Source organism: Cryptomeria japonica, chromosome 10 (genome assembly GCF_030272615.1).
Source record: "Cryptomeria japonica chromosome 10, Sugi_1.0, whole genome shotgun sequence".
Lineage (NCBI taxonomy): Eukaryota > Viridiplantae > Streptophyta > Pinopsida > Cupressales > Cupressaceae > Cryptomeria > Cryptomeria japonica.
In genome coordinates, this window is record NC_081414.1 from 420,672,954 (window position 1) to 420,688,043 (window position 15,090).

A 15,090-nucleotide genomic window follows, 5' to 3' on the forward strand; every position below is an offset into this window, starting at 1 on the left:
TCAGGGTTTCAGGCCAATTCAGTAACATATGCAATTTGGAAGACTACAGATTACTTAATGAAGTTATAAATTTTGATTAGTTATCAATTCACTTACCACGGTTTAATAGAGGATAAATAGGCTACAAAAATAGTTCAGATGCTTAAAAACTTTCCCTTGGCAAAGCAATAATTTCCATTTTCCTCTCCCTTCTGACGGTACAAATAAAGCATAATTCTCTTTGAATACAAATTCACAGAAGTAGAAAAGAACTAAATAAATATTTAACTTTTCAGCCCAGGACTTCCTCTGAGTTTCCATTCTCTTTTAATTTTTATTATTTATTTCAGCATTGAAGAAACTTTAAATTTTAATACTAGGACTGTACTTTATGTTAGTATCTGTTTTATATTTTGACCTTGTACTAACCAGCTTGATTGCAATAAGATCTCACAAACAACCTAATTGCCAAGCTGAAATAATTCTAGATCCTCAAATATTACCAACACAGTAACATCCAAGTTAGATAGAATGATACCATCAAAAACACTTACAGATCCACATCAACTACACTTACAGATCCACTTTAGATTATCTTGTATACAGCTAGAAAAAGTTGGTATAAAGGTGTAAACAGGGGCAATTGGATTCTACAGCATTCAATTTAAAGTGTACCTCATCCAATAGAAGCATATTATGCTGTTACCTGTGGTAAAAGTCCTCTTAACTGTTCAGATACAGGTTTCATCACATCCCCGCAAAATGTTTGTACACGGCCATCACAGTGAGCTGTAGGCACCTTCACCTTCTGTTCTGAAAATATATATATTGCAGTGTCATCAGTTATCCTCATAAATTTTGCAATAGTTATAACTTACAAAAAATTATAGACTGTGGCCAAGAATATGAAGAATAAACAAGACATACCTTTACATCAACCCCAATGATTGCCCCACCCTTGGTCAAGGGGCCCAAGTTCTGGCAAGCAACCTGCAATGAGCACACACAGGAGATATCTATCACATTGAAGGCATCTTGTCATACGCATCCCTACTCCAGGACATACCAAAATCATTGAGTCATTTATAAGTTTATAACAGCAAAACATCCATAAACCAGGTCCAACCTGTCTGCTTTGCAGTAGCTGGTAAGTTAATATAAACTTAAGCATTATGACTTTGCATACTCCTGTGAAGTAAAGGCAAATGAAAATTCTTCCAATGGAATTATATTTACTTAAATATCTCAAGAAGAATCGCACAGCCAGGAGATCAATCACCCTGATGATATATTGGGTTCAAGCCTCTCCTTGTATAGATGTGAATGCAGTAATGTGGACAACTTTGAATCAGGATATATGCAAGTATTAGGTAAATGTTAATGGCAATACTCATAAAGAGATCTTCCAAAATATCGTTTTGCTAATAATGTTAAGCATATAGTTTATAATAGTTCTGATATACTATTTTGGTGTATTAATGAAATGCAAGAATAAATCTTCAGATACAGATCTAGTTATTATTTGTTAAGTTATGAATTTTGTACGACCAAAGTGGGCCTAATGTATCATTTGTTCAATTATGAATTTTCTAAACCTGAGTGGACCAAATGGCAAAGGCATGACCATTCCAAAGAGTGAACAAATATGAACCCGGAGGGAATAGGGTATGCATGCCATGTTGAACAATTGATCCAGAAAAAAGTTTCCCTATTAAACCTGGGTATTTTACTCCTTGCGAATCCTAGGAACAATGCAATTACTTAATAATTGTAATGGATTGACTTTAAATTTTGGGCCCTTGTGGAATGGGTCACCACCCTTGGGATGAATCTCAAGACTTCCTGGTTAAAACACTATGCCATTTGGCAATTGTAATATGATGGTAGTAAGAGAACATTGAAGACAGGAGTTACATAGTGGACTACGAAGAGCATATTTGATCAGCTAAAAATAGTCATTAACCATTTTTTAAGAGTTATGGGCTGGAAATGAGCAAATTTTTTTAAAGATTGGATCCCCTGATTGGGTGCAAACAGAGCTAGTTGTTGTTGTAGTGTTGACATTGACACTTCTCTACTTAACCATTTTTGAACGCTCCTATTGGACATAGTTTGCAAAGTTAGCATGCAATTGCAGACTCCTTAAAGTTGTTGTTTGTGTTCCACTAGTTGATTGTAAAGGGAAAAAAACCCATGTGTATAAGAAGGTATGGAGCATTTTCACTTATTAAGGGTGAGTATGGAGGATACAAAAGGCTGATTGTGGAGCCAAGATATGAGCACCCACCAAATCAAAGAGCTGATAACAAACTGGTTCACATTTCCATGCTATTTTTCATTACAAAATACACCAATAGTAGCATGTTTGTTGATAGAGCATGCTTAAAGATATTGTAGCATGGAGTTAATTGCATTATTTCAGAAATTAGTGCCTGAGAATTGTTTGGCATGCACATAACCAGTTATGACAGCTGTAGCAAGTTGTGCCATACATGTTTTGGCCGTTGTATAACTAAAGAGGAAGTTGCAACAGGTTTTCCAAGGCTAGCTTTTGTTGTCCTCATTTTTGAATTTTCCAAAATGTGACAACCCCTACAAATTTTGGTTTAAATGCGTCATTTTTGTCTCTAAGGCACATTTTACGAGGTGCAAAACTCACATTTGTTAGTGTCAAATCATCAGGGGTTGTCTTTGCCATATTTGTCCAATTTTTGGTGAGTTTTGGCCTTCATTTTCCTAGCTTTCTGTGCAATTTCGGGTTTCATAGCAGTCACTGCAGGTTGGAGATTTTACTCTAAGGCACACTTCCCGAGGCAAAAAAATTGCTTCTTCTTGAACTAGACTGGTTTTTGGTTTGTCCTCGATCCGCATTTCGAGTTCATTTGCTATGTTTTTCCTTCAAAATCGGGTTTTATTCTTTGGACTACAAGTAGAAAATTTTCTTTCCTTTGAAAGTTTGGAGTTTTCTTTTGTTTTAGTGTTGTAGGGGTTTTTTCTAGCAATTACAAGTGCACTTTATTTAAACTTGTAACTTGTAACTTGCTTTTTATTTTTCCTTTATCCTTTTTGTCTTTTAACTTGTTTGTAGGAACTTTTTAGACAAATTGAAAGTGAATTTAAAATTACAAGTTTAATGAGAACTTGTAAGTTCTCATAAAAGTTCCTACTTTGTGCTTTTAGTTTTAATAGGGATTTTATTTCCCTATTACAAGTCTTTTTAAGTTTTTAAGTCTTTTATGTTTTTAGTTGTAATAGGAATTTTATTTCCCTATTACAAGTTTCTATGTTTTTATTCTTTTTCATTGTAATGGGGGTTTTATTTCCCCATTACAAGTCGTTTTGCTCTTTATTTTTGTGCTTTTGTTCCCTAGAAACCCGAATTTGCTCAAGTAAAGGAAAAAGTGATGCAATTTAAAACTTGCAAAGGGGTTTTAGAAACCCGATTGCATCTTTGGAGGGCATGTTTTGCTTGAAGTTGGAGAGGAAGAACCCAATCTGCATTCTTGCTCACACAAATCTGATTTTTGTGGCATTATTCCCTTGAATTCATCCCACATTCTTGCTATGCTGCTGGAGATCGATGGTTGGTGCCACGTTTTTGAGATTCAACAGTTTTGGCAAACACGTTTTGCATTTTTGAAGGCGTTGTAGAAGACGTTTTTGGCTCCATTTTTTTTGCTGGGTCTTGCCACGTTTTGGAGCATGAAGTTCGCCCTTGTTGCCACATTGCAAACACGTCTTGCATTTTTTCTCCATTGATGAGTGTTTGAAGTCAAAAATACATCTCTTTCCAAGTCGTTTTGTGTGGAGAGGTTTAAAGGCAAAACTGATTTGTTTGCTGATTGCAATCACAACATGGTGGCTTCTTCATCTATTTATAGAGCATGTCGGTTCTTCCCAAGCTCATTTGTTTGGGTCTAGGGCATTCTTCAAGCAAGGTTCATTGAATGCAAGTTGTAAATGTGCATTTTTCAAAACCTGATTACAAGTAACTGTGGTAATGTTGACCTTCCCCCTTTGGTAAAAAGAGTTAATCTTCTTTTCACAAAATTTACAAATGTTGAAGAATGTCATGAGACTCATTCATTTGATTTCGGGTTTTACAAATCTGATTACAAGTTGAAACTTTTCCCTTTTTCCAAGTTGTTAAGCTGAAAATATTGCTTCCCATACATGTACATGGTCATTCCTTCCATCTTCTCCTTCATGTCAAAATCCTTTTCTCATCATTCATTTTTCCCATTTCAAGTCTACTTGCGGTCGGAATTTTGAAACCCGATTGCAATTGTGTCTTCACTTGCAGTCAGCCTTCCAAAACTCGAAATTGGTCCAAAATGCACTCAAAAACACTTGAAAATGAGTCTTAAAGATCCAATTACAAGTGCAAACTTGTAGTTACCCATTACACATATGAAGTTGCATGTTTGTTCTCCACAATTGCAAGTTAATGCTCTTGTTTTTTCCACACGTGTAATGCAGTTTCCAAAACCCGAAATTCACTTGTGAGCCCATTTTTTAATCAATTTATCCCTACCTATGTCAGTCATGTTTGCACACACGACCTACCAAATCAATAAATTTAGGCATGGACCTTATTTTGCAAGTAGATTCCAAGATTGGAGAAAGAACAACAACATGACGGAGCCACACAAGGAAATGGATAAGTGATATGAATGCTTTCAAGACAGAGATCGGCTTCTTAGTTCAGCCTTGCAAAGAACTTCTCTCCTGAAAAGCATGTACTACCCCAAGCAAGAAGATAAGATTGAAGTTCATTGGCCAAGGACACAAAGATCATTAAAGATGCAAGTTCCCATTCCGGTTAGAGATGTCTTCACCAATCCTGAATACTTCAAGTTCTAGTATCCTGAAACAGCATGAAGTTCATCACAGACAAAGAATGACGTAGTTAGAGTCATGTCTTCGGACACATAAAATAGTTTCAATTGTGTATCTGTAATTTTGTTTTCACAAGTTTACTTGTTAAAAACAGTTTTGTAATTACAAGTTTATCACTTGCACTTTTGTAATTACAAAGTAAGCTGATTACAAGTCAATTTAGAATAGGACTTGTAATTTTTGAATAAGTCTTAGTTAGTAGTTGGAAAAAGTCATGGTGGTTGAGAGAATTTCTCAAGTTAGTTAGGATCCTTCCACCTTTTTCTCAAGGCTCCTCTCCTATAAATACTTGAGGGGGTCTATTGTAATAGATATCTTCTTTTGGCAATGCAACAAAATTCTGCCAATTTGTATGTGCACTCTAAGACTTTGAGCTTAGATGTAAATCAGATTGCTTTCAATAAAAGAGGCAAGTTGTGTTGAGACTTTGTGCCAATTCAAGTTGTTATGTGACGACATTTTCTAGAGTTGAATGTGATTTTTGTTCTATTGTTCAAGAGGGATTCAACCTCAATCTTGCAGACTTTGAGCTGCTTATTGCATTTGGAGTTTTAGATTGGTTTTCGGATTTGACACTGCAGACTTTGAGTTGCTTGTCACGTTTGAAAATAGTGTAGAAAGCTCAAGTAAGGAGATAACTTGTAGACTTTGTGTTGCTTTTATTTTTAAGACTTGTGCATGTAAGGTAAAGTGCATCATATAGACAGACTTTGAGCTGTTGTGTGTCGTACATTGTTATCATTTTGAGAAGGTTGATAGGATAGTAGCAGTGTTGAAGACTTTGTGCTTTCATTTCTGTTTTCCCGTCCCGGGAAAGTGACGGAGGTCTTTGTGCTTTCATGGAAACTTTGCTTCCCTTTATGTTCCAAAAATCCTACAAAAAAGTCTCATTTTTGTATTTGTTGTTACTTATTTCGAATTGCTATTACTTTTCTGTGAAGAGAAGAGAGTGAAGTTTTTTTTGAAGAAGAAGAAATATTGTTGTCTCACCCATATTAAATTAGTTTAGTTTGTAGATAGGGAAAGCCTTCCCTAAATTAGGAGAGTATCATACTCACACACTGTGGCTGAAACCACAATTTTGCACATCCCCCAGGTGTACAAAATTTTCAACCAATAGCTTTTGAATAACGGAAGTTGCAACAAGTTTTCCAAGGCTAGTTTTTTCACGGTACCAAAGGTTCTTCCATGGTGATAGAACAATTTGCATAGGTGATGCGACATTGTGGTGAGCGAAACTCCACAAGGATGCTGTTGGTTTAAGCACTTGTATTGTTGCAAACCTCTTTTTCATTGTGTTTGAAATTTTGTTGTAAGATCCAAGATGATGCAGCCATCTGAGAGTAGTATGTATTTGCATATGTCATAATGCAATGTTTGTAAGATCCCACATTGAAAAGACAATGTTTGTAAAAGTCCCATAGGAGGGCCATGATTGTAAGTCCCATGAAGGGCAATATGTTGTTGCATGTGTTGTGATGCAATGTTTGTAAAATTCCTTGTTGAGAGCACAATGTTTGTGAGTCCCATGTAGGCAAGTCTCGTGAAGAAAAATGTTTGTGAGACCCATGTGGTGCAATTTATTAAGAACCATGAAAGGCAGTATTTGGTAATCATTTTCCACTTCTGGGCTACTAAGCTTTGGGGACCAAATGCCTCTATATTAAGGTGGTGTGATACAAAAAAAAAGTTCGCCAGATAAAAAATCAAGGATTTCGATGATGGATAGGGTTTAGAATGGAATGGAACATCTCCGAACAGGTTTCAGGAAAGAAAAATATAATTCAATGATTAGTTTTGACCATAATTGATCTCATAAATTCAGTGGTGTTGCAGAGGCTAAAATACAACCTTTATGGCATCAAAACCTGAATATTATTACATATTCAGATTCCTTTAGAATAATGATTCACTTTCATAGAAGCAGTACCTCGTTTTGAGTACCTATACAAAAGCTATGGCTTCCAAAAGATGGAGGTTGAATTGAGCACTAAATTGATGGTTTTGTTTGTGGCAGTGCAAGTTTTATTTCCTCATGTGTGGTTTTGTTTCTGTTAGTGGCAGTTACCCAACCTTGTGCTAATAAAAACAAGCAGTTTCCTCTCTTGAATATGCAACAAGGAAGCATTTTGGATTCATATTCTTGTTGTTTGGGCTTCCAATTCAAGCCCAAAACATGTTTAAGTATTCATGTTTCTTCTCATTGAGTAGTAGAGGAGATTAGGAGATGTCTTGAGCCTTCATTAACCATATTTTCAGAGTTATGGACTCAAAATGAGCATTTCTTTAAGATTGTACCAGCTGGTTGGGTGTGCATAGAACTAGTTGGTGTTGTACTGTTAAGATTGACACTTCTCCACTTTGTTGCTGAGGTCCATTTGTAAGTATGTGGTTGCTGTTATTTGTGTTTGACATCCCAAAGGACCTATTTTTCTTTGTTAGCTTAAAAAATTGCATAGTAATTGTGGATTTTTGCAAGATTTTTCTCCCTATTTGTTTTTGTCCAAGCCAAACATGGTATTATCTATAAATCGTGATTGTGTGTGAACGTTCTTCACTTTCTCTTTTAATTCATGCAAGTTAATTAAGAAATTTACTACAACAATACAAGTAGGAGAGAGACATTTAAATGATTTGCAATAAGCAAGGTACGCAGTAGATGCAATGGATGTAGCACATGTTGTTCATGTGGAGGGTTGTTGTAATGTCCCCAAATTTTTATAAAGTGACTTAATTAAATTAGTTGATTAAGTTGTCCAAAAATTAATATTATTTCAAAAGGGATGAATTTAATTGATTGATTTGATTAAAAAATAAAGTGACAATAATAAAATAGTCACTTTATTAAATAAAGTTCTCCAATTGTGACAATATTTAATGAGGCCTTGCAAAAATTAAATGTGACCTAAACTTCTAAATAGAGGTTGGAGTTCTTTATAAGGAGGCCTGCTGGGCTGTAGTAAGCATGTTTTATGGATTTGATGTGATAAATTTGTATGATACTTTATGAGAAGATGAGGATGGAAATCTTCAATAGATCAACAAGGGTTAGACGAAAACCTGACTCTTTCTAAAGGTGGGTGGATTTGCGACGGAGTTCACAATTGGGCCAAATTTGTGAAGTCTCCATTGGAGACAAATTTGCAGGTGTTAAGGGTTTGATTCAGAAATAAAGGAACTTCTGCAATTTTCAGAATAAACTTATTTTGATTTGAAAATTAATTATATTATTGCTGAAGAATAAAGTTTAGTGCTGGGTTGTCTTCGAACATGTAGTGTCGTGGTTAAAACACCTCGTTGGTTAAGCGGCCACCAAGGTTCAAACCCCTGCTGGGTCATTGTGCTCATAGGCCTTGTGTCTTCGCTGGGCCGTTGTGCTTGCGGGTTTGAACAAATGAAGTGTAGGGATGAGGTCCCCCCTTTGTGGCCTCACCGGTTCATAGCTCCGGGTCAAAAGCGTTTCATGTGGAGCCAGAGGGTGTGTCATGCCAGCGTCGCCGGACACAGTAAAAAGTTTAACAGGCATTAAATTTAAGAAAAAAAATAAAAAAAGTTTAGTGCTGGGTCAATTAAATATTGGTTTGGAGGCCATTTAGAGGCCAAATTCAGAGTTACAGGTTCAGATTTGGACTAACTACAGCAAGGTATCTTCATACTTCCAAGCATCATTGACAGCAAAAGAAAGGACAATTTTATCAGACTTAGCGCTAGTTTATGGGGAGTTTATCAAGGTCAGCTAGGGTTTGAGGTCTTTTTTAGGACAGCTAGAGTTTGAAGATAAATTCTAAAGTATTTGTATCTAAATCTGCATGTTTTAATCATCCTTATCTCAGAAAAATAAGAGAATAAATGTAATCAATTTCTGAAAAAATTCTTGGCAGAATTAAAGGGATTTTCTGTACTTTTTCTAAGTTCAGTAATGGAAATTTATTTCTAATAGCAGAAAAATCAGATCACTAATCTGATTATAAATTTGAGTTTGTTGCAAAATTTCTTATATGCAAATAAAATTTAGGATTTTTCCATGCCTTAGTTTTGAAAATATTGTTATTTTTCTATCATCCCTATTTGGGGATATTACAGTTGTATAGTGCGTATGTGTGTTGTTTAATCGGCCGAAGAGGTTGGAACACACATTGATTAAATTAAATCTGTTATTGATGAAAGCGGAGTGGAGTATTAGTCCTTGTTTACAAATCAAAAACACATAAGGTGAATGGCAAACGATTATCTTATGTGATTCCACAAAAAGATATAATATAATAAATCAGTATCTCACTTAGCAGTGACCTAAAACACTATCTTTACCTTTATTTTGAGTTATACTAGAGTATGTACCAAGACAATAGAACCCTTGACATCAAAATGTCCATAAACCATGTCCAATCTAAAGGCTGTTTTTGCAGTGTCTGGTAAGTTCAAATAAAGTTAAGAACTTTGCATAATGTTTTGAAATAAAGACAAATGAACAATCTTCAAGTGGATTAACATGTGCTTTAAAATCCCATAGGGAATTGCACAGCAGAGGGATCAATCACCATGAATATGTATGGGGTTCAAGCCTCTTCATGTGTTGATGTGAATGCAGTAATGCAAAAGACTTAAAAAGAAGCTAGGTGTAAGTTCTACGTAAATGGAAATGGAGATGCTCAAATGAGATCTTCTAAAATCTTGTTTTATTAATGCTGTTACGTATCTAATTTTGAACAGTTCTGCAATAAAAATGTTATATTTTAAAAGAACAAATCTTCAGATAAAGAGCTTATTATTATTTCTCAAGTTACAAATTTTGTACAACCAAAGAGGAGCTGATGAACCATTTTTTAAGTTATTAATTTTGTACAACCTGAATGGACCTAATGGCAAAGGCATCAGCACGCCTCAGAGGAGTGTTCAACTATGAATCCAGAGGGAGGTAGGGTTTGTATGCCATGTTGAACAACATATAAGGTAGCTGGAAAACAATCCCTTTGTGGAATTTCAGAAGGGGATCTAAATCAGTGTCTCATTGACAGAAAAAAACTATCTTTACCTTTATTTGGCTTTATCATTATACAGATAACTGAAAAAGAATGCTATGGGAGTACAAAAATAATTACGTACCAAGTTAACTTAAATTATGTGCGTATATACACTCGGCTATTTGTCTTAATCATTATACAGATAACTGAAAAAGAATGCTATGGGAGTGCAAAAATAATTAAGTACCAAGTTAACTTAAATTACGTGCGTATATACACTCGGGCTAGATGGAGCGGTAAGTCTGCAGTAGTTACTAATACTATGACCTGATCAAGGATCAAACCTGGTTGGGTTGCCTGCTTCTGCCTGGCAGGTTGTACAGGCTGTTTTACTCACGTGTCAAGTGTGAATGGTGACCTACCAAGCCCACTCTTAAAGATGTTATTGCCAACCTCAATGTATGCTTAGAAATTGGTTCTAGTATAAAGTTTGTTTTCTCCCAAGATAGTGGCCCTAAATTTAGAACCAACTGGGTAAAATATATAACAATATGTCATAAACAAGACCTTCAGTGAATGAAGTAAAATGAGAAATTAAAAGTCTAGCTTGAATCCAAATGAAAGAATAGCAAAAGGATTAAATATAAAATTCCAAATATCAGTATCAGGGGTCGAGGGTAGTTGGTTTTAACAGGCTAGTGAGAATTTTCAAGCTATGTCGACACGATCAAGATAGTTTGTTTAAGTAGGGGAGGGTTTGAATATTTGATGAGGGGAGCAGGGAGATTTCATAGGCTATAGTGTAAACACAGTCAAATACACAGGATAACAAACTATCGTGAACCTTAAAAGGACCTTTCCATGTTTCAGTCCCAAAGCAAGCCCTGCACTCACCCTCCCTCAATGAATCCATCTAGACAGACGATGAGACGTGAGCCACTAGTTGATTGGTTAATAGACTTTTTAATATCCCCCAGTCCATAAGATGAGATTTTTGAAAATTGTACTAGATTTATCTGTATAAAGGAGCTCTAATCCATATGAATCATCCACCGCTAACGATTAAATAGGTGCTGTGATCAGAAAGATAGATTTTAAAACTTCAAAGTTTTTTTCCCTTTTGTTCTTTTCAAAAAACCATTCTGATGTACCTGTAGCCAAGCACCGGGAGCACATCCTAAGTCCAAGACCGATGCACCAGGTTTTATAACTTTATACTGTTTCTGTATCTCCATCAGCTGCATAATTATGTAGAGAATCAGACAATTTTGAAATTTGGTTGAAAAAAGCAATATGAGAGAATGCAGGAGGATACCTTGAATGCAGAGCGAGCCACATAGCCAAGTCGGTGGGCCTCTCTGTAGAAAAAATCAGGGGCTCCACCCCCGCTCATCTTATGAGCAGATGTGCAACGTTTCAAAAGTTGTTAATGCTGTTAAATGTCTCTATGTTCTTTACCTGGAAACCATTTAATAGGTATGGTTTCCAGAACATTAATTAGCTAAGTGTTAAATGTGTATAATTAAAGGATTTTGTTTTCCTTCTAGATTATGGAATTTGATTTAAAATGTTGATGTAGATTTTGTAATATGGTTGTCTATCAAATTTTATATTAGATTTAATGGTAAAGTTCATGTTGGAAGCATCTAAATGATGGTAAATTTAAATCTTTTATAATGTAAAAAATTTAAAAAAATTAAAAAAATTCTACTATGTGATAATATCGTGTTGTTAATTTCACTAAGATAAATAAATTATAGATCCCCTTTCACTTAGAACAAGGAATGAGGGGTCTTCTACTATTTTTTTTCACCTAAATGGTGCTAAATTTAAATCTTCTACACTACAAATAAAAAATTAAAAAACTCTATTATGTGATAATATCATGTTGTTAATTTCACTAGGATACATAAATTATAGATCCCCTTTCACTTAGAACAAGGAATGAGGGGTCTACTACTATTTTTTTTCATTTAAATGGTGCTAAATTTAAATCTTCTACAATACAAATAAAAAATTAAAAACTCTATTATGTGATAATATCATGTTGTTAATTTCACTAGGATACATAAATTATAGATCCCCTTTCACTTAGAACAAGGAATGAGATGAATTCTACTAATTTAGGGTTAAGGATTTAGGGGTCCTCTCTGGCTTTAATTTAGAGTAAGAACTTGGGGATCCCTTGTAGCTTTTATCAATCTCTTTTAATTTAGAGCTATGGAAAGAGGGATTTTCTCCAAATTTTATTAATCTTCTTTGTTATAAAGTTAAAGCTTGAGGTGCCTCTCACATCTTTGGTTGATCTCCTTCAATGTATGGCTAAGAATTGATGGATGTTCTTGAAAGGATATATGAATTCAATCTTACTAAATTCCAATGAGAAAATTATTACAAGCTAAATCCAATCTAGGTAAATTTTAGTTGAATTTTAGTATAGCAATGCCATTTAGAAAAGAAGAACAAGAATAGAAGAGAAGAAGAATTGAAGACAAACACCAAATACACCCTTCAAAACATTTGTGATGGAAAAATCTAGCTTCCAAAGCACGCATCCAGTATATTAATTAACAAAAATGTGTTATAATTCAATACAAAACTTTTTATGTTTTAATGAGATCTACATTTTGAACCTACAAGAATTTCAATAGTATAACAATACATAAAACTAAGCATACAATCTCCATTTGGAGTCCTCGATATATAGGCCAAAGAGACCTTGGGAACTAAGCATAATTTTCCAAAAATATGGGCTTAAAATCATGATCCATAACCATGTTTAAGGTAGTCCACGTTCAACTTGTACACCCCTCTCCAAGTGTAATTCCTCCCAACATAGAAAGTAAGTCCTAAGTTGAGCGGTTTGACCCCTATGACCAAGGGGTCTAAGTGTAACTCCCAAGTACTCCAACAAATGGCAATAATTACACATGCATCTCTCTTGTACACAATTATATTTATATGAGAAAAGGTTTCAATCATACACCACCTGATAATCCCATTAAAATTATTGTAAGACTAGTTACACGTGTGAAGAGTGCCAACAATAAAATCTCAAGATTCTATCTAAGTGGACATTATTTTTTATGTAAACACATTATTTAATATTATAAATATTAAATAATTGATTCAAGACCAAAGACTTTGCAAGGTGTACAACAACATCTTCTCCTCTAGTCCTAACACTTCTCCAGATTGTATTAGTCTACTTCAACTTAGAGCTAAAAAATGTTGGCCATTTGGAGGAATTGATTATGTGTTGCATTGATATTTTGGCATTGATGTCAACACTAGATATTTTGGATGCTTTACTGGCACCCTTCTGGTCCCGGTAGGTTATGTGGTTTCTGGTTGGATTGGATCCGGCATGATCTGGTATGCTTCGTTATGATTTGGTTATGGAACTGGCTTACTCATGTTCATATTCAGTCAGTTGGTTTTGGTCTGGTGATCGGATGCTATCATGTTTGCTTGGAAGCTTGATTTGTGGTTCCGGCGAGGGTTTCACCAACAGAGCTTTGATGAAGATCTTTGATGATATGCATAAGTGGTGTTGGTACAGCTTCTGGTATGGATTCAGGATGCTAATGGTGATCATGTTTGAGACTTGGTGGATTGGGATCATTGCTTTAACATGTGGACCTATATTGGGTCTCGGTTGATCTAGGTTATGGACCGGCTTAATGTAACGTGTGGATTGGACCTCTCGATGTGTTTATGGGATGTCTTATGGGTTGGATATTATTTGTTTGTTCTAAGGCCGACATGTTTTGTAATTATGTAATTGGTTTATTTTCTGGTGGCCGACTTGATTGTTTATGGTCGAGGGTTTGTATATATATGATGTAAGATCTCATTGCAGATCATGGTAATAAGAAAGGGATATGGATATGTAATGTGTGAATAATGTTATATCATTCAGGCAGAGGATTTGGTCGATCATTGGAGATCGAGTTGGGTTTATGTAAGAAGATTTAGTCCTCCAATATTGAGCTTAACCGGAACTATACTCAGGCATAGGAGATGTTATCTTTGCAGCTCATTCATTCTTTCGGATTGTAGTCTAGATTTATATGAAGTCAGTGAGACTCCTTTTGTGATGAGCAATGCACTCTAGGCTGTTGCTCTTCCTACAAGTGAAAGCCCCTCAATTGTAATTCACATACTTACTGCAGAAGTATTATTTGACTGTGGGTAGGCTTCCCATCGTGGTTTTTCCCTTTACTGGGTTTTCCACGTATAAATTTTGGTGTCATGTGGATGGTATTTATTCTTCGATTATTGTTTATGCTTAATTGGTTTAATTGTTATTCTGGTATTTGGTTTAAGCATTTCGGTATTAATGTTTTGGGTTCCAATATTAAAGTTTTAATTGCTAAATGTTTTGGTAATCTGTGACAACTGATTCACCTCCCTCTCTCAGCTGTCTTCTGGTTATTTGAACTGTCTAACAATTGGTATCAGAGCTCTGGTCCTCTCTGCAAAAAGCTTAACCGCTTGAGGAAGATCCTATGGTGACTAATAGTTCAAGTTCATCTAGTTCATCTGGAGCTATCTTCCGGAGAGATATTCCTAGGCTTGATGGAATAAATTACACAATATGGAAGATTCAGATGGAGACTCATCTAAGATATCTTGGTAAGGAGATTTGGGAGATCACACAGAATGGTGTTACACCTCATAATCCGGCATCTGATAATCCTCCTCTGGCAAACTTGGATAAGGAGCTCGAGAGTGATTGTAGAGCAAGAGAAGCCCTCTTGTGTGCACTTTCTGATTAGCAAATAATGGGATTAACCGACAAATCATCTGGAAAGGCTATATGGGATAAGTTGGAGACTCTTAATGAAGGTGACCCTATTGTAAAGATTGCTAAACTTGATGGTTACCGGGTGAGATATGAAAACCTGAAGATGGAAGAAGATGAAAGGATTACTGCATTCATGGAAAGGGTAAATGAGATTGTTATGGGAATTCAATGTTGTGGTGGAACTCTAAGTGAAGATGAAATTATTTTTAAAGTTCTGAGAGCCCTACCATCGGCTTACAAGATGAAGGCTACTGATATTAATGAATTGAGAATAATGGCTAATACTTTTGTCAATAGAGATACCTTGGTTGGGAAATTATTGTAAGCAAGATTGGAAAGCTTTATATGCAAAGGAATTGGATGATATGAAAAGATAAGATGATGAGTTTGAGAAACTTGAAGCACTATTTGCTAGAAGAGTACCTAAAGGACCGGTAGGAA

General features: G+C 35.4%; 1 protein-coding gene across 1 annotated transcript in view; it reads right to left on the reverse strand.

The window, feature by feature from the left end:
- Positions 1-11,305, reverse strand: part of LOC131034120 (uncharacterized) — a 69,228-nt gene extending 57,923 nt beyond the window's left edge. The window contains exons 1-4 of the mRNA XM_057965510.1: positions 11,155-11,305; positions 10,991-11,077; positions 907-969; positions 686-787 (exon numbers count right to left, since the gene is read on the reverse strand). Of these exons, the coding sequence (XP_057821493.1) occupies positions 686-787; positions 907-969; positions 10,991-11,077; positions 11,155-11,232 (330 nt within the window). The 5' untranslated portion in view covers positions 11,233-11,305. The remainder of the gene's footprint in view (positions 1-685; positions 788-906; positions 970-10,990; positions 11,078-11,154) is intronic.
- Positions 11,306-15,090: the final 3,785 nt, after the last annotated feature.